Source organism: Myotis lucifugus, unplaced genomic scaffold, assembly GCF_000147115.1.
Source record: "Myotis lucifugus unplaced genomic scaffold, Myoluc2.0 scaffold_423, whole genome shotgun sequence".
Lineage (NCBI taxonomy): Eukaryota > Metazoa > Chordata > Mammalia > Chiroptera > Vespertilionidae > Myotis > Myotis lucifugus.
Window position 1 is genome coordinate 68,986 of NW_005871471.1, and position 20,477 is coordinate 89,462.

At 35.3% G+C, this 20,477-nt stretch overlaps 1 protein-coding gene across 1 annotated transcript in view; it reads right to left on the reverse strand.

The window, feature by feature from the left end:
- Nucleotides 1–535: 535 nt before the first annotated feature.
- NMD3 (NMD3 ribosome export adaptor) overlaps nt 536–20,477 on the reverse strand; it is a 34,246-nt gene continuing 14,304 nt past the window's right edge. Inside the window, exons 3-14 of the mRNA XM_014468024.2 lie at nt 19,672–19,752; nt 16,485–16,613; nt 16,285–16,375; nt 15,109–15,187; nt 14,336–14,432; nt 12,299–12,416; nt 10,583–10,728; nt 6,087–6,199; nt 5,243–5,315; nt 3,425–3,531; nt 2,352–2,422; nt 536–1,932 (exon numbers count right to left, since the gene is read on the reverse strand). Coding sequence (XP_014323510.2) covers nt 1,802–1,932; nt 2,352–2,422; nt 3,425–3,531; nt 5,243–5,315; nt 6,087–6,199; nt 10,583–10,728; nt 12,299–12,416; nt 14,336–14,432; nt 15,109–15,187; nt 16,285–16,375; nt 16,485–16,613; nt 19,672–19,752 — 1,236 coding nt within the window. The 3' untranslated portion in view covers nt 536–1,801. The remainder of the gene's footprint in view (nt 1,933–2,351; nt 2,423–3,424; nt 3,532–5,242; nt 5,316–6,086; nt 6,200–10,582; nt 10,729–12,298; nt 12,417–14,335; nt 14,433–15,108; nt 15,188–16,284; nt 16,376–16,484; nt 16,614–19,671; nt 19,753–20,477) is intronic.

Sequence of the window (20,477 nt, forward strand, 5' to 3'; positions counted from 1 at the left end):
TACATAAGCAACTCTCTCCCTCAATTGTTTCCTGGCTCTTCGATTGACTTTTGCCTATAAAACAGCAGTTTCCAGTGCAGATCTGGCTCCAAAGAAGAAATTAATCATACTGACGTAGAAATTACTCCTATCTATAAATTGGGTTATCAATCAGCTTCCTGTGAAATTCACTAATACCAGCATTCCCAAATTTTAGCAACTCTGGAACATCACAAGAGTATTCTGAGACCCATAGCCTATTCACTATACTCTAAAATGGCAGATTTATCAAGGTTATATCGCTGTGCAACTCCTGACAAACAGCTTTTCTCTTAGCTACACTGCTGCACCTGTCACAACCTATTTCAACCGGTAAGTTACATTACTTAGAAAGACATGGCATCCTAAAGAGAAGACTACACAGGCTAATGGCCAACTATATTTTTCAGTGGAAAAATCATGACAAATACTTAAATAATGCAATTCCAGTTTAGAAAACTACATGAGATATTGTCATTTAAATATAACACTGATGCAATCACTTCAAGGACACAAAGAAGGGGAAAATGTTTTTATTTTCATGCTTTTTAAAGTCTTTACATAGAACAAGTAAACACAGACCACAAGTGAAAACTTTAAATATGAAGACAGAAAACAAGCCATACAGAAAGTTAGGCCTTTATTCATAACTTCAGAATTAAGGAGTTCGATCTTTAAAAAAAAGGAAAATGTTCCATTCAGCACTTACTCAATTTCCTTCGTTAGTGGTATTCCTAGAATTTTTAAATTAGCACTTAGACTGGCATATTTAGAAGTATGATCTCGCTTACAAAAACAGGATCTTACCATTTCATTCTGAGAACACTTCAAAACCCCAGTCAGCTCTTTTCTTTCATGGATGTGGAAGGCGTTCCTCATTCAAATCTGATTCATGGTTTTATAAAGCATGAAGATCATTCTTACTACTTCATCATCTATGCGCTGGCTTCTAATATTCTTTGTGATGGTTATGTGTTCAATGATAGAAACTTACATAGAGAAAATCCCTTGCCTCTCAATTTGTAAACCAAAATTTTAAAAGCAAAATCTTTGAAATGAAAGGAAGACATTTTAATGACATAAGCAACTACTGCCCTAAGCTGCTGGCATAGGCAAAAATAACAAAGGTATAAATTGTTATTGAACCTTTAAATAATTAGTCTATGTTTGTTACAAATCCACAAATAATTTAAATATATTTTCTTCTAATAAATTGCCAGGTCAATTTATCAACTTTTAAAGGTGTTAATAAAAATGATTACTTTCCTCCTGAATGTGTCCAGTGATAAACTGAACCCCAACTTCCCTACCCCAAAAACATAAAACTGATCTAAAGTGGATCAAAGTGCATAACAAGTTCATATTAAAAATGTTTCGTCATATGCTCTTTTACTAAAGCAATCAATATAAAAAGCATGTAAAAGCTTGCTTTATGCTTTCAGACTTAGGTAACCTCCAAGGAATCACAACTTTTAAGCTTTTAAACCCAGAGCAATTGTTATGTAAAAATACTGTGTAAGAAAAAAAGTGAACCAGTCAAATCCTACAGGTAAAATAGCCTAAATATCAGTAATAGGAGTATTCTCCATAATCTTTTATCGAAAATTTCTAAGCCATCCATCTTTTTCAATGCTTTGAGAGGGCAATCAAAATAGTTCTATTTATTTAGGTTTAAGACTAAGTTTCTCCTCTCTAAGTATGAAGGCATAAAGGAAATAGAAAAGGTTCTGTTGTCCAACATCCTGAGCCTACAGATACGGAAACCATCCACAACATGATCTCATTATGTCATCATCGAGGCACCTTCTTCCCCCGTAGCATCTTGAGAAATGTGAAGGTCTTCAAGCATCTCAGCCAGACTAATTCGAGGTGCCCCCTCATCATCTGTGTCACTTTCCACAGGAATGGTGGAATCTAAGAAAAAAAACACAAGGAGGATTTCAAATGAATACAAAAACGGAAATACGCAAATACCAGCCCCTACCATCATTACTATTATTTAACCATATTATATCCACAGCTCTTATATCATATCTAGAGCAGACATTTAAGCATTCATTGAATGACTGAGCTGCATAAGTATATGAATAAATATCTACTAGTATAGGGGTCAACAACTTGAGAGATCATCCTAGGATGCAAATGTGATATAGCAAACATTTTAATAAGATTTACTGTTCCACAAGTTATTTTTAAATAAATGTTTAACTAGAGTAGTTTAAAAAACACACAATAAAAGTCATTTATAGAATCAAAGTTTAAGGTATCAGAATACTCACTGTGGGGGAATACATCTATATAGTATAGAAGACACAAAACACTCAAACACCAACCTCTGTAAATGTTTACATTTTTTCTAATTGCTTCATCTTCTTCAAGATCTTCAAGGAAGTCTTGGTATTGCCTATAGAAGAATAAAGAAACATTTAAATATTTCATCTTTACCAAGAAAGTATAAAGTCATATTTTCTTCATTTTCACAAGTACAAGGTAAGTGTGTTACAAGTATTACAATCTTTAAAATATCTGATTTTCAAATATGCATGTTAAATATTCTGATGAGTTTTTTTAAAGTTTTTCTTTCGTCTGGCCAGTGTGGCTCAGTGGTTGAGCATCAACCTATGAACCAGGAAGTCATGGTTCAATTCCCCGTCAGGGCACATGCCCAGGCTGTGGGCTCAATCCCCAGTAGGGGGCATGCAGGAGGCAACTGATCAACCATTCTCTCTCATCATTGATGTTTCTCTCTCTCTCTCTCTCCCATTCTCTCTGAAATCAGCAAAATATTTTTTTAAAGTTTTTTCTTTCAAAATTTCATAATATACTTTTAAGACTATAAATGAAATAGTCAAATGCATACTTACACCTACTTAATTTATGATTACATATTTAATACATACTTATTTTAAATTACATGAGATTGTTTTAAAAATACTGCTGTTTCACACACACTTAAAGACACAATTTTATTTAAACTCTTCATTTTTTTAGATATCAATGTCTTTACCATTAAGGCCACCTTTCAAATTATCTAATACACTTTACTAGAACATAGTATCTCCATTTCTCCTTACGTTTTTTTGAAAATAGCATATTTGATATCAATGACCCGTTATCTTTGTATCCCAAGTCATAGTACTCACTTGCTATTACTATATTTTGTCTTTTCAAATAAACTGTTTACAATAACACTGCAATTGTCAGGTCATAACCCAGGAAATAATACCTAAATCTGTGTTAAATGACATTATAGTCTGTTATACTAATTCTATCAAACATTGTTAAGAAAAAAAATTAATATTGAGTGCAAGGATCAATTGTGTGATGACTATTTCTAATATAAAAACCATAAAGACTTATAAGAATTTCCTTTGAGACAACACACAGGTTGAAAGAAAAGTGGGACCTTTCATCATCTGTGTCCATGTTTTCTCTATCTCTTGCAAGCTCTTTCAGTTTCCAGTTTCTACGACGCTGACGTTTGGTACGGTCATAACTCTTCTTGATTAATACCTAAAAGAAGCAAAAATATTTGCAAAGTTATACAAAATGGGAACTAGGTAACACTGCCTCAAAATCCAGCGAAAATGAAAAACAAAAGGTTATGGGAATGCCAGGAAGTCACCAAACTGATGACAGTTGTTATACCATAAAATACCGGCTCTTCCACAAAATACTGACTTCTGCGCATGGGCCACGAAGTTTCAATCGCACAGTACGTGTGCGCCCGCACGTGGTATTTTGTGGAAGAGCCACACTCAAGGGGCCAAAGAGCCGCATGTGGCTCTCGAGCCGCGGTTTGCCGACCGTGGCCATAGGGGAAAGGAGTAGGGAGGGATTGAGAGGCAGTGTCAAGAAAACTTTTAATATTTTTCTGCATGTACTTATTATTTTATGAGAATGCATTCAGACTTTTTTGTATAATTGTTAAAATTTACTAAAATTTTTTAGTAATTGAAAAATGTTTTCCTTCATACCAAAAACTTCAGGTGTCTGGTATGTTTTTACAGCATCATTCAGTTTTTAGCTACCATTCACATAAGTCATTCTGAAACATTATCACAGACACTTTTTCTCCCTTTTATTCCCACTAATTACAGAACTATATATATCATTCACAATGTATGTCCTAGAACAGTTTAATAAATTGCAGAATGAATAAATAATTTTACACAATACAAAATCTTATAAGACCATCATGATCTGCTTTTATGACCTACTTAGAAATACCAACTTACACCTAAGCCATGCTTCTATATATATATCTTAATCTATTAACTAACAGAAGCCTAACTGGGTGGTGAGGAGAGGAGTCTACCTTATACCACGACTTTATTCTGCCCACAGCTAAAGGGATCAATGTTTATTTTAAAAGATTAAGGAAGCAGATCTTTCACATTTCACATTCACTGTTGCTCATGACTCCTATAAACTCACTAGAGGCCCAGCGCACAATTAAATCATGCGCGTGTAGGGTCCCGTAGGCCTAGCCTGCCATCAGGGCCATGTCCACCACCCCGCGCCACCTCGCATGCTCCTCAGACGCTGCCAGCACCCTGCGGCGCCCCGCCCCTTCCCACCGCGAGAGCCCCTGCTCATGTGGCCTTTTATGATATAGATAGAATTTAACAGGTTTTTTTTTTTCAAAGGTCAGATTCTTTCTCTAAGACTTACTACTGTGAAGATCATTTTCAACTACAATTATATTCCAACCAGAAAAAGAGTTTAACTCTAAATGCCTTCCTAACTGAACAATACATGAAATAAGCTGAGCCTAAAAGAATGAACCTGAATAACCTATAAAGGTCATCGACTTTAGCTGCAAATTTCTTTTTTTCCTCTATTAATAGTTATTTTGATTGTGGCACACCAAAAAATATATTTTTTGCCCATCTGACAAAAAAATAAGTATATTTTTCATTCATTCATACCAGACGGCTATTGTTGTGTTTGCTGTCATTTTTTTATTTGACAATCTAAGGGAAAAGAGATCAGTGCATCTGACTAATAGTCAGGTATTGCAAGTTTTAAAAAATCTTGTGGCATACTAGTTGAAAAGTGCTAACTTAAAATGAAGGCCTTTGCTATTATACCTTAAGTGCAATTTCAAAAGAAACCTCTAAATTGATGTTAATTTTTAAAATGTGAACTTGTGCATCTTACCCATAAGAGTTACATCAATTCTCTTTAACACAAGAAAAAAGGGAAAAATCTAAAGCCTTACCACATCTGGGACTCTATCGGAGTTCATTTTGTTGACATGTTCATCATTTACATTACAGTTTGCCAAATCAAATCTGAAATGAAAATAATAAAACACTTAATGACAAATACATTTTCCCTTTCCATGTAACTTTTTATTTTATGGATGATCACCTAAAAGTTCTTCCTAAGATCAAACATTTAAATATGCATACCAATTTCAAAAGTTTTGCAGTGTACAAATACAGTGAACAAACTTCTACATATCATAGTAAAGATAACAATGCACTCTATATCTGAGTTCCACATATCTATTACTGTCTATCTCACCATGTATTTGTAAAGAAGCAAAACAGACTTATATATCAGTCTAAAGGACTGTTAGATTGTTCCATTCAGTTTATAATAAAACAAACAAAAAAACACCCTCATTCTCTAGTAAAACTAACTAAAACCCTAAGAGCAAAAGTAATGTTTAAGGCATGATAAGCTCTGCATCAGAAAGGACTATCCTATACCTGTAAAGGCCCCTTACATACATGGCTGCCATTTTGTAAAAGTGAAATGTCTGAGCAGCAGCATATGCATAATAAAAACTCCCCTCAAAAAGCTGTAAATATGATCTAACCATACAACCTCAGAGTTCAGTTATTCAAAATTTTGGAACAAATAACGCTTTAAGATGATGACCAAATGGAATAAGTACAGGCTTCTGTCCAATCCATACTTTAATTTACTTATCAATAGTGGGAACTTTTAAATTCTTTTTGGAATAAACTTTAGTATTTTATAGATAGCTTTGCTGATTCCAGAAGAAAATCTGCAATGCAAATTGACAACTGAAAATATTGTAAAATAATACAAACCCCAATACCAGGTCCCCGGGATTCAGAAGATGTCCCAAATGAGTGCGACAAAAATACTGTTTATCTGTATCCATTTCAGATGTTTTCTGTACCCAGACTTCCCCAAGGGTATGCTTAACAGGAAAGAAAATGGAACTCAAAATGCATTTCTTAGAAAACTTAAATACAATGATTTTGGTTTTCTAATTTTCATTTTAAAAACAGAAATTATTTTATTTTTTAGATCTTTGAAACACTGACAAATTAACAAATTACTCTAATTATGAGTATAAAGATTCCTAAGAAATTCATAAAATAAATTAAGATTTCAGTCAAAGCTTTTATAAAATATACCAATGTCACCTAAAAACAGACATATGTATAATTTTTAAAAACATTTTTAAAATTAATTTTTAGAGAGAGGAATAGAGAGGGAGAAAGAAACATCGATGTGAGAGTGAAACAAGGTTGCCTCCTGCACCCCCCCTACCAGGGAATCGAATTGGCAACCTTTTGGTGCACAGGAGAACGCCCAACCAACTGAACAACAGTGGCCAGGGCAACATATATAGAATTTTCATAAGAAATGTTTTCACAGGGAGATGGGCCAATACAGACTGAGCAAAAAGAGTAACTGGGAAAACAGGGGACTCTTAAGTCCAATATTAAGCAACCCCTTGTGTTTTTTACACATAAACTTAAAAAAAAAAAAATCAGGATTATTCAGACAAAACATTCTAGCAACCCTAGTGGCCACACTACTTACTAGAGAACCTAAACCTTTATCAAATTTATTTTTTGGATGCCAACTATTTTGAAGTGTTAACACTAAAAAAAAATTAAAAAAAAAAAAACCATTGCAGAAACAACATCCCAAGGTTGAAACTTTAAACTAGAAAACCAAGTCCCCTTCCAACACAGAATTTTACAAGCAATTGTAACTGACATTCAGACTTGCAGATAAGTATAGCACATGCCAAGATCTTTTACTAACAAAAACAGATCCATTAAGATCAAGAGCAATACTGAGTTTTTGGTAAGAAAAAACTTACTAAAGTGTAGAACTTACTTAGTTCTACAGATAGAAATAAGGAATCTCAAAGAACTGAAAAGAAGTAGCGATAAAAGGAAAAATTGAAATTTAAAAAGTCTTAGGTTTAGGAAAGAAATTGTTTTTAAAAAAGTGAATTACCAGAAAGAGACTAAATCCTATGTAACAGGATTCACTTTCTGGCTACCAGACTGCTTATAATTACAAGAGACATATGAAAACCAAAAATATATACTATCTGGTTTTATATTTGCCTATGGAAAAGTGGTATTCTACATTTATTGTAAATGATAAAATTTTGCTCTTACTAGTAATCTTATTACATTTTTCATTTTAAATAAAAATGTGCAAAGTAACCTGTCTTCCCTTTCCATTGATTTTCCCAAATTATGAGAAGTTATTTTTGCTTCAAAACACAGTATTACTTCTCTAGAAATAAGCGATATAAGCACCACCAGTATACAGATTAGGGGTATCTACATACTAATTCATAATAAAAAAAACAAAGAAACACATATTTATATCCTTGTAGAAATACCTGATTTCAGACATAGGGTAAGAAACTATACAATGTGATTCTAGAACACCTAAACACTGTGGTGTTGTGCAAGAAACAAAGGATGCTTTCAAGACTAGGAAAGTCATGTCCAAAGGACATAGGAAAAGACCTATATCTATTAAAGAAATTGAATCAATAATTAATAACTTTCTAAAACTGAAAGCACGAGGCCCAGATGGATTTGCTGGTGAACCTAACCAAACATTTCAACAAGAACTTATACCAATTCTCTACAATCTCTTCCAGAAAAAGACGGAATACTTCCTAACACATTTACAAGGGCACCCATTATTGTAATACCAGAACCAGACAAAGACATTACCAGGCAAGCAAACTACAGACCAGCGTTCTCTCATGAACATAGAAATAAAAATCCTCCACAAAATATAAAAGAACTGTATATCATGACCAAGTGGGACTTACCCCCATGTACGCGAGGCTAGTTTAACAACTGAAAATCAATTAATGTATTCTATCAATCATACCAAAAACAATTATGATAGTATCAATACAGAAAAAGCACTTTACAAAATCCAACACACCATCCATGTTAAAAACTCTTAGTAAAGTAGGAACAAAGGGGAACTTCATCAACTTGATAAAGAATACATAAAAAACACAGCTAATATACTTAATGGTGAGAAACTCAAAGATTTCCCACTAAGATCAGATACAAGGCAAGGATGCTCTATCCTATTAGAAATCCTAGATAATGTAAAAAACAAGAAAATGAAAAATATATAGATTGGGAAGGAAAAAATAAAATTATCTTTGTTTTCAGATAATGACTGTGTATGTGGAAAATCTGAAAGAACAAAGAAACTACCAGAATATAGCACGGTTACAGGATACAAGGTTATAAATTAAAGTCCATCGCTTTCCTATATACCAACATGAAAAAGTGCAACTTGAAATTAAAAACACAATACCATTTATATTAGTACCCCCCAAAATGAAATACTTAGGTCTAAATCTAATAAAATACATATAAGAACTTTATGATAAAAACTACAAAACTCTCATAAATAAAATAAAAAAAACAGCTAAAGAAATGTAGAGAAATTCCGTGTTCATGGCTAGTGCTAGGAAGACTCTGATGGGGGGATATTAAGAATGGAGGAGGCTATGCATGTGTAGAGGAGGGGGTATATGGGAAATTTCTGAACTCCTCTTAATTTGCTAAAACTGCTCTAAAAAAATAAAAGCCACTAGAAAAAAAAATTTTAACAAGACACTGAAACTATTCTCAAGGGGTTCCCACGGGCAAAATTTGGAGCAATCTGAGAGGAAGGAAGGAAGGAAGGAAGGGAGGGAGGGAGGGAGGGAGGGAAGAAGAGAGGGAGGAAGGGAAAGGAAGAAAGGGGAAAAGGAAGGAAGCAAAGAAAGAAGTCAGGCAGACCAGCTAATAAGGGGAGGAAATCATAATATTACAATAGAGAGATCTGGCTATCAGTGAAATAGCCAACCATTACTTCTTTCTTGATATATCATAGAAAATACACAACATCACCACTCAAATGTTCTGGCCAAAAATAAATTTAAGCAAGCCTTTAGATCCACTTTCTCAAAGGAATTACTAGAGATTAAGTAGCAAGTTAAATGACATCATGAGGAAACAATAAGAGATCCACAAGATAAATGCCCTACTTAGGAAGTTGGTATCATAAAAAAAAGGGGGGGGGGGAGAGGGGTTATCACTAAATAAAAGATTTAAGAGGTATAATATATACATTCCATGTATGATCCCCAAATTGATACTAGTTTAAATAACTCATGAAAGATACTTGGGGAAAATTGGGAAATTTAAATATAAATAATGTTTATATGTATGTCTATGGTAAATGGGAACATGGGCCCCTTCCCATGCTCCAACTCCCCTTCCCACCCTGTGGGAAACAGTGAAGGCCATCTGTAAGAAGACTGTGAAACCTTGAGAACCTGGCCAGCAACTTGATCTAAGAAAGGCCAAAGAGAAATTGCTTCTAGATATGAGCCTGGATTGTAAACAGTTACTGTTTTGTTTTTTTTTTGTTGTTTGTTTTTTTTTAAATATATTTTATTTATTTTTTACAGAGAGGAAGGGAGAGAGATAGAGTTAGAAACATCGATGAGAGAGAAACATCGATCAGCTGCCTCCTGCACATCTCCCACTGGGGATGTGCCCACAACCCAGGTACATGCCCTTGACCGGAATCGAACCTGGGACCCCTCAGTCCGCAGGCCGACGCTCTATCCACTGAGCCAAACCGGTTTCGGCGACAGTTACTGTTTTGAATTCATGCATGTTCCCCTCCCCTTGCATGCCGTTTTCTGTACTCTATAAAACCTTATGTGGCAGCAAAACAATAGTACTGGCTGCCCCTTCACCTGCCCGTCCCCCCACCCTGTGCGGCCCCTTCAAAAGTATGCATGTAAGTCCTAATAAACACCTGTCTTTCACAGCCAATCCTCCAGATTATTTCTTTGGAATCCACAAACAATATGCTGAGGTTTTCTGGAACCTCAGCATTTTGCATAACAGTATGATAACACTTTGATTATGTAGAGAATGTTCCCATGTTTTAGAAATACAAACTGATGAATTCAGTATTTACTGATAATACAGCTTTCATACAAGATTAACTTGTCACTTGGTCCTCTTGTACAAAAGTAAAGCAAGAAAATGCTTTTCTGTAATAATAAACACTTTTTTAAATGTTTAACATTAAACAAAAAAATAAACTTACCAGATAGTGTAAGCCTGATAATAATCACAATGACCATGTTAAAAGCAAACAATATACAAACATGAATGCATTTTTAATCTAGTGCGGTGTTAGCTTTATTTGGAAACACATTTTAGAATTACTGGGACCAAAACAATAATTTGAGGGAGAAAAAAAAAAAGATGTGCAAGATAGTACTTACCTTTTTTGATATCATTCCAGCACCTGCTTTGCGTTTTAGATCTTGGACTATGCTGCATTCCATCACAATAAACTCCTCTAGCTGTTTGGGATGGCATAAACTATTGAAAGGGTGACTCCAGAAAGTGCTCCCATCAATATCTGCCACTAAAAATAAACACAGATATTAAAGAACAAGAGAAATGAAGTGTTTTAAAAGTCAATAAGTGTTATAAGTAGGAACAATTTGGTATGTACGAAGTGGGAAGCATCAGGTCAACAGGAACAACAGGGGCAACTCACTCTCTAGAGCAGCAGTTCTCAACCTGTGGGTCGCCAACCAGTGGGTCGAGACCCCTTTGGGGGTTGAACGACCCTTTCACAGGGGTCGCCTAAGACCATTGGAAAACACATATATCATTACATATTGTTTTTGTGATTAATCACCATGCTTTAATTATGTTCAATTTGTAACAATGAAAATACATCCTGCATATCAGATATTTACATTACGATTCATAACAGTAGCAATATTACAGTTATGAAGTAGCAACGAAAATAATTTTATGGCTGGGGGTCACCACAACATGAGGAACTGTATTAAAGGGTCTCAGCATTAGGAAGGTTGAGAACCACTGCTCTAGAATCACCATTTAACCCTATAAATCAGCCCAAACTGCTCACAGCACAAGAGACTATCAGGTGTCAAACATTATCTTTAAATAGTTACTACCATCACACCACCACAAGGCTAAGTGACTTTAATGTAAGGTCAGATTCCATCAGTTGTATAGTTGTTTCATGGGTTGGCATTTTATTTAGGAAACATTATCAGTCATCTTAGGCACTTAATTTATGGAAAAGTTTTACCTGACAGATGTTCATCCCAATATTATAAAAAAAAAAAAAAAATACCTCCTCTGCCTGATGAATTCTAATCTAATTAACAAGGATAATGACTTTTGGGGAAAATAGCAAAATAAACTCAATTTTTAATAACAGAAAACTTATATTAGAAATAAAAAGTGAAAAAGACTAAGTAGGAGATGCAAACAAGTCCTGAGGAGACACCTATCAATATGGGATCTTCTTTAAAAAATAGTTTTTATCAAGGAAATGTTAAAAATTATGTATAGTAATGATGAAATTAGTTAAAATTCATATTTAAACTAAATGTTCTACTGAATTACAAAAAGTTAACTGTCCTAAACTTTAATTAGTCACAAAAGTAAAATGAGGTAAATAAGTCAATTTCAGTAAAAATAAATGGCATATGCTCTGGCTGGTTTGGCTCAGTGGATAGAGCATCAGCCTGCGGACTGAAGGGTCCCAGGTTGGATTCTGGTCAAGGGCACATGCCCAGGTTGCAGGCTCAATCCCCACTAAGGGGCATGCAGGAGACAGCCAATCAATGATTCTCTCTCATCAATGATGTTTCTCTCTCTCTCTCTCTCTCCCTCTCCCTTCCTTCTGAAATCAATAAAAATATTTTTTAAATTAAAAAATAAAATAAATAGCATAACACTAGTACATTTTTAAAAGTTCGCAGAATTATTTCTTCAAGTAAAAAATACAAGGTAACATCAAAAGCTTTAAAAATTAGTGTTTTGTAAGAAACAATAGTAAAAATGTTAACTAGTTTTTCAGAATATTATTGAAAAATTTGATGAAATTAACAATATAAATTATTACTGCTTGCCAGATAGAACTGTCAAGGAAAACAGTTCCAAAAACTTACCTTGTAGAGTATTTGGATCGATGAGATGGATGGCACTGGTTACGCGAATACATACACAAATCTGGTTCATATTTCCCAGGCTTTGCGCCAGTTTTGGAGACAGACAAACAACATTATCCTAGGCATAAGAACTAACATTTAGAGTGAAGCTAATCCTAAGTAACAGTCTCAAAAAACACTCATCAATGCATACCTGATCCAAGTGCATTTGCTCAAACTAAAACATTAAATTTTTAATACTGTGTGTCAACAAAGGGCCTAAAAAGGTAATTTTTAGAGAAGCAGAAAATAAGCTATTACCTTCTTAAAATGTGGATATTTGTCTTAATAAAAATGCTTTAATTTTTTTTCAGGCAGGCCATACTCATCAAGTTTATTGAAGTGTGAATGCTTATCACTCTATGTTAACATTGTACACTCTAAGCAAAGTATTAAGCACCAGAAGGAGAGTGATTCTCTAAATCTGTGACGTCTTTCAATCTCCATAAAAAACAAATTTCAGGGGAGCCACATGTTTCTCTCTCATGGCTACATTAATAATATGCCCCAAACAGTAAACCTCTGTGTGTACACTGAAAAATAATACCAGTAATAGGGGTATCTATTTATAAACTGTATTAAAATATAAAAGAATATGGGTTATATTTTAAGCTGCATCTATTCACAATCATAGGTTTTTCCACTAAAAGGACATCTGTGCATCTTTAACAGTACCTATTCCAGTACTTCCTTTTTAACTTAGTCTTCAAAGATGAATGAAAATACTACTTTACATGGTGTATGCATCCAGTTATCTGTACGAATCACTCAAAGTACTTTTACACAAGGCCTTAAATATGCCCTAACACCTAGATTTATATTTCCCAGGCTCTGCACCAGTAAAATGTTGTTTTAAATCAGGGTTTGCAAAATATACCCCTCAGGCCAAATTTGGCCCACAGCCCACTTTTATAAATAAACTTTTGCTGGAACACATCCTCAGCCATTCATTTACCTATTAACTATGGCTATCTTATGCAACAGCAAGAGTTGAATAGTTGCAAAGGAGACTACATGGCCTAAAAGTTGAAAATACTTACTATCTGGCCCATTACAGAAAAACTTTGCTAACCCTGTTTTAAGCCATCATTTCATCCCTGAAATTGCATTACATTATAAATTAGCGATAACAGCTTTAAAGCTTGAAAGTCACAGACCTAGGTACAAATAAATCCTGGCTTCATTATTTTACAGTTATGTAACTTTGGTCAAGTCATCTAACCCCCAGAAGATTCAATTTCCTCATCTTCAAAATGCTAGTATAATTTATCCCAGTTATTATGAGACATAAACAGGTGAAATATACTCAAGTACTTACATATTAACTTATACTGAATGCTCAGAATAAATTATGGCACTTATTATTATTGGTGATTTAAATATCAACATATAAGATCCTATACTGCAGAGACCTCTAGAGACATAATCCTTAACACTAGCCTTCTGTACACTAGATCCTCAATAACTATTTGTTGAATTTTAATCCACTTACGTTTTTAGAAGCAAGTTTTTACCTTAGTACAATTAAATGAAATGATAACCTACACATTTTAAGTGTTATTCATACTATGTTTTTAAATCACAAAAATGATTCTATGGTCTCATTTCTACAATACTGTTTATTTTCATCATGCTAAAATCCAATTTGAACATATTCCAAAGTAGTTCACTGATATTTATTTTAATGTCAATCCCTGTATTCAAAATTTCATAGAACTGTCATGTGTCCACAAGGATCACAAATTTTAAGGAATAAGGACATTAAAAAACTGAAACAGGCCTTTTAATTAGTACACTAAAAGAAAGGGTATGCCAATTTTAAGTGTAATTACTTTTTAACATCTTTTTCACATGGCTGAGTGTGTTAAGAAATCATTTATGAAGGAAGTTATTCTAAATTTTTAACCAACCCCAGAAGGAAACCAAAAGCTAATCATTACATATAAACCAATTAATTACTTATACTCTTTTATAGACTCGGATTAATTAAATAAGTACCTTGCATATTGGAACAATTTCCATAGAAAAAGTGCTTTTGTAATTGTATGTGTTACTATGGATATCCTGAGAGATCAGTCTCTGTGAGGCTTTGTATCTATTAAGAGAAAAGTTAACAGTAATGAAAAGACAAATGTCTTACTTATAAGGTCTCGAAATATCAATTTTCGTCAAATCCAACCATCACTGTCAAAAGTCCGAAACAGCTTTCTGATGTCCGCAATGGAGAAGCCTAATTTCATCCACTTACATTTCAAACCTTCACCAATATGACCGCACCCTAACTATTTTCAACTTTATCTACTAAAAACCTACAAACATGTCTTAGGCTCAGACCATTCTAATCCATATGCAGTATCTATTAGAAGGTACACTAATATCCATAAGTCTTTGTTCACACTAATCTCACTTTTCAATATAAAGTCTACCTTTGAAAATTTCCCATTTTAGGAGTCCTTCCTCCTCCAGGAAGCTTCTCCCCAAAGCTCTCTACCCCGTCTTTCTGTTCTCTTAAAGATATTCAATCAATTGTTTGGCACTACAGTGCTTACCACAGGGTGAAGTCTATATCCCCAAAGTGATTCTTATGTGCTCTTATGGTAATACTTCCCTTAAAGTGACTAAAACAAATAAATGTTCCCTAATTGTGTAAGCATTCCTACTACAATTTTAAATATTTTGGCAAAGAGAGGTTGTTTCAGTCTAAAGCATGGATATGACCTATATCCACTTCCCACTCCTTGGATTTAATCACATTTAGGTTCAGAACATACCTACAGGGAACTGTACATTGAAGAAATTCTACCATCTTCTGAGCGTGCTGCTTTGAAGAATAATAGAAATCCAGTCCATCTTTAAAAAAAAACACATGAAAATAATTCTGCAAAATAAGATTTTCCTCTAACATGACTATATAACAAATCCTTTAAGAAAAGCTATTTCTAAACCTGTACCTTAGAGACTAGAATAACAATGTACATGTCCACCAACAGCAAGCACTGTTAGCAAGAAATTTAAGAGTGTGCTAAAGAATATTTATATTTTATTAATTAAAGAAATATTCATCCATCATCTTGTTGTATAAGGATGCTACATCAACAGCAAGTGATAAGAATATGCTCTAAAGAGCCATTATAAAATTATACAAAAAATTTTAAATTCCATCTTTAAGAAATCTAATTATATCATTGGTTTATCACTATTATTACTAAGTGTAGTCTTCTGATTTAATATATCTACACTAATAAAAGAGAAACATGCAAATTGGTGTCACTCCGCTATGCCCACCAGCCAATCAGATGAGTATGCAAATTAAACCAACAAAGATGGCTAATTTGCATAGGCAGGCACAGAGCAAAGACTGAAGGCTCCGGCCGGACTGAAGACTGAAGACTGATGACTGAAGAGGCTTGGCTCCCAGGTGCCGGAGGAAAACCGGTGCCAGCAGCCAGAGGAAGGAAGGACTATTGTGCGAATCTTCGTGCAACAGGCTTCTAGTCCATAATAAATGCCTCTAGGCATATGAAAAACAAATATACTACAGAATAACTTAGAGGTCTCAAAAATAACTTTCTTCCCATCAAAAACTGATCTCTGCTTAAAACAAATTTCCAATGAATTTTCTATCGTAGCACTTGACAATCTATTAATGTAGTTACTGGTTTGCTCATCTGCTAGCTACTTAGTATACATTTAAATTAAAACAGAAAAAAAATTAAAATTCAGTTCCTCTGTTGCACTCGGCACATTTCAAGTATCCAATAGTCACATATGGCTACTGGCTACATACTGGACAGTCCAGATAAAGAACTAAGATTTTTTTTTCTTCCTAACAGAAAGTTCTTTTTAACAATACTACTTTAGATATTATCAGTAAAAATAAAAGAGTCCTTAGGTTAGCTGAAATAAAATTCTGACATCATTTCAAATGATTTTACATTTTAACTCACCATGAATTTCTTTGATACGAAGTGTATTCTGATGCATTCCATATTTCAAAATTAACTGTTCCAGATAGTAGAAAGTTTTTTTGTGCAAAGTCTAAACATAAATGCATTATTAAATTAATAGATGAAATGCAAAAAAAAAAAAAACTATCTATAGATATAGCACACTGATTTTAAAACTAAAATAATTTTTCTTTCATTACCTTTTGCCTAACTTGAACCACAGCCTTCCAGAAATCTTTAGCTTCTACTCTATGGCAATCTCCACACATCTGGGGCTGAACAACATAATCCACCACGAACACTTGCTGAAGGATAGCACCATTCATCACCTGATTTAAAAAAAAAAAAAAATCATACTCCTTCATCCTTTCCTTTTGTTTAATAACAAATCATTTTCTTAAGAGGACACTTTTAATATGTAACTCAAAATTTTTTCCCATTAATGCTTTGAGAATATCAACAATCACTTTAAATTAACTCATACAAATAAGTTATACTATTTCAAAAAAGATATACAGGTTTAATGTAGTATTTATTACTATATTAACATTTCAAATTTACCTTCAGTTGAAATGGTTGAGAATTTTTTTTATAGAATTTTATATCTATACTAGAGGCCCAGTGCATGAAATTAGTGCACTGGCAGGGTCCCTAGCGGCTGCCAGCTGCAGGCAGGGTACTCCCTCCCTTTCCCCAGCCAGCCCCACCCCCTGATCAAACTTCCAGAGGAACTCCCGGTCGAGGGGACAATTTGCATACTACGCTTTTATTATATAGGACAGCCTATATAATAAAAAGCTAATATGCAAATCACCCGAACAGTGGAACGACCGGTCACTATGATGCACACTGACCACCAGGGGTCAGATGCTCAACGCAGAAGCTGCCCCCTGGTGGTCAGTGTGCTCCCACAGAGCCGGGTTCACAGCTGGCGAGGGCAGCGGCAGTGGTGGGAGCCTCTCCCGCCTCTGCAGAAGCACTAAGGACATCCCCCAAGGCTCCTGGACTGTAAGAGGGTGCAGGCTGGGCTGAGGGATCCCCCAGAGTGCACAAATTTCATGCACCAGGCCTCTAGTATTTGCATATCTACTTATATAAAAACCCTGGGTGTAACATCACGGCCAGAACCGCGACCAACCAGAAAGAAGTCAGTCCTGCAGGGGTTGTCTTGGAAACACAACTGCACCCTCCCCCCCGAGCTGTTTCCTGTAAGGGTGGGGTTTGAGGCAGGAACCTGCCCTCGGAGCGTGGAGGCATATCTTTATAAAGTGTGCTGCACCACCACAGCCAAGGGTGAACCTGCGTGGGGGCGGCTGAAAGGCTTAGAAAAGACAGACAAGAGAATGAAATCTGGGTCTTGGTGGGACACTGCTTCTCTGAGAGACAGCAACCATGCCCACAGCCGTGTCTTTATTTTATAGCAGATGCCACGAGGCAAAGTAAGGGCGTGACCAAGATGTTTACAACATTCTCCTGGGTTTCAATCCTACTCAACTACATGCACCTGAACTCTATCAAGCCTACATCACTCAGGCACGTGGGGCCACGTGTTTGGACCATAGGTTCAAGCTTACAACTATAGCTGTTGGCTACAATTGTGCTGGGAGGGCCCTGCCCTCCAAGCTGGGACTTGCACATGGCAATGAGAGGACTGTGCCCTCTCATCAGTCCAAGGCTTGAACCTGTCCAAAACACTGTAGCGGCTCCCCACAATAAAGTTTTAATACATTGTATTAGAGGTTGTGGTGGTACTGTTTTACCCACAGCGTCTACAGGAATTGCTGCAAATTTACTTCTCAGTGGAAGAACCTTTCATTCCCAATATAAATGACCAATTCAAGCACTCTGAAAGTGTTTTCACTCTTAATGTGGTGTACAGGAAGATATTAGAATAAGTTTAATCAATTTATCAGTCACTGTTTGCACCACTGTTGTTTTTATATCATGTTCTTGTTTTCATATCATGTTTTTGTCATTTTTATATCATGCCTCTGTTGTTGTTATATCCTTTCGTTACTGTTTATTAATAAATTTATATATTATTTTCATATACATTTTACTAATTTCCTTTCATTTCTCACACTTCTATTATAGAGAAAGGGCAAATAGCAATATTAAAATATCTCCGCTAATTAATTCCCTTTTTTAAAAAAAATATATTTTATTGATTTTTTATAGAGAGGAAGGGAGAGGGATAGTTAGAAACATCAATGAGAGAGAAAACATCGATCAGCTGCCTCCTGCACACTCCCACTGGGGATGTGCCTGCAACCAAGGTACATGCCCTTGACCAGATCAACCCGGGATCCTTGAGTCCGCAGGCCAATGCTCTATCCACTGAGCCAAACCGGTTAGGGCAATTAATTTCCTTTTAATGTGCACGAATTTCGTGCACCGGGCTACTAGTGTGTGTATAAAATTCATCCTTAGGAAAAAAAATAAGACAAAAACTCTCCTAATTTAATTGTTTCCAAACATAGCCAATCATCTGTAATCACCTGGGAAGCTTTTCAAACATATATATTCCTGTGTCTCACATCCAGTAGAATCCATTTTGACTCAGTTACTATGAGTCATGATGATCACACAAGTTTGAGAAGCATTGTCTTAGCTCGTATTTTTAGTTCAATCTTTTTCCTAATAAAAATAACTTTGAGCCCAGCCAGATGGTTGAGCATCAACCTATGAACCAGGAAGTCACGGTTCAATTCCTGGTCAGGGGATATGCCCAGGTTGCCGGCTTGGTCCCCAGTGGGGCGGTGAGTACAGGAGGCAGCCGAACAATAGTTCTCTCTCATCACTGATGTTTCTTTCTCCCTCTCCATTCCTCTCTGAAATCAATAAAAATATATTTTAAAAAGTAATAAAATAATAAATAACTTTGAAAAGATTATCTTATGGGCCCAAGTTGGGGTATTAAGCAAACCAAATAAATTGAGCAGTTAACACAAAAATAAGATTATCTTAGCCCATTAATCATAAGCAATGGTTGCTATTATTAGTGACCCAATCCTCTATGCCAGTGGTTCTCAACCTTCTGGCCCTTTAAATACAGTTCCTCATGTTGTGACCCCCAACCATAAAATTATTTTCGTTGCTACTTCTTAACTGTAATGTTGCTACTGTTATGAATCGTAATGTAATATCTGATATGCAGGATGGTCTTAGGCAACCCCTGTGAAAGGGTCGTTCGACCGCCAAAGGGGTCGCGACCCACAGGTTGAGAACCACTGCTCTTTGCAAATGATTCAAAAGAAAACAAAAGTTTAAATTAAGAGTGTATTCATGTCCTTTTAAGCTGTTCAAGTCACAAAGTAACTTACCAATAGCCCCTTCATTTTGACTACCTATATTTTAACCATGCTGAGAAAATTATGCACAGCTTACCTCTTTCTGAACAGTTAGTTTAACTTTAAGTCTCTTAGAATGGGGCTCAGTCCAAACAAAGCCTGCATCTACAAGCCGAACCTTCAATAAAACACAAACAGAACGAAACATAAATTACCATGAGGAGAAAAATATGAAAGAACAGTTCATTAACAAAATAAATTTCTTAAGATGTTAAAGAAATCTGTAATTAGCATCACTACCCAACCTAACCAGTAAAAAATAAAAATTTATCATGAAAGGTATGGCAACAAAAACAGCAAATAAAAGGACAATCTGCCCTGGACAGTGTGCTTAGTGGTTAGAGCGTCAGCCCTCACACTGAAGGGTCACAGGTTCGATTCCCAGTCAAGGGAACATACCTTGACTGTAGGCTCAGTTCCCGGCACCAGTCAGGGCCCATGCAGGAGGCAATCAATCAATGTGTCTCTCTCACATGGACGTTTCTCTCTCTGTGTCTCTCCCTCTCCTATCCACTCTCTCTAAAAATTAATGGAAAATCATCCTCAGGTGAAGATTAACAAAAAATAAATAAATAATGAACATTCATTAGAGGGCTTTTCATGCACTGAACACCGAATCCCAATGATAATACACTGCTAAATACACTGCTAAATAAGCAGGATCAGCAGAGACCAAGAACAGTTTGCTATGTGAGACACTGAACGTAGACCAATATTGCTAAAATGGGTATTTTAAAGAAGGAGGTGAGAGAACAAGAGGCAGTTTCAATAATTTGGAAGTTGTAGGTGAGTTGAACTGAGAGGTGCTGCAAATAACAGAAAAAGATCCAAGAGCTATTCAGT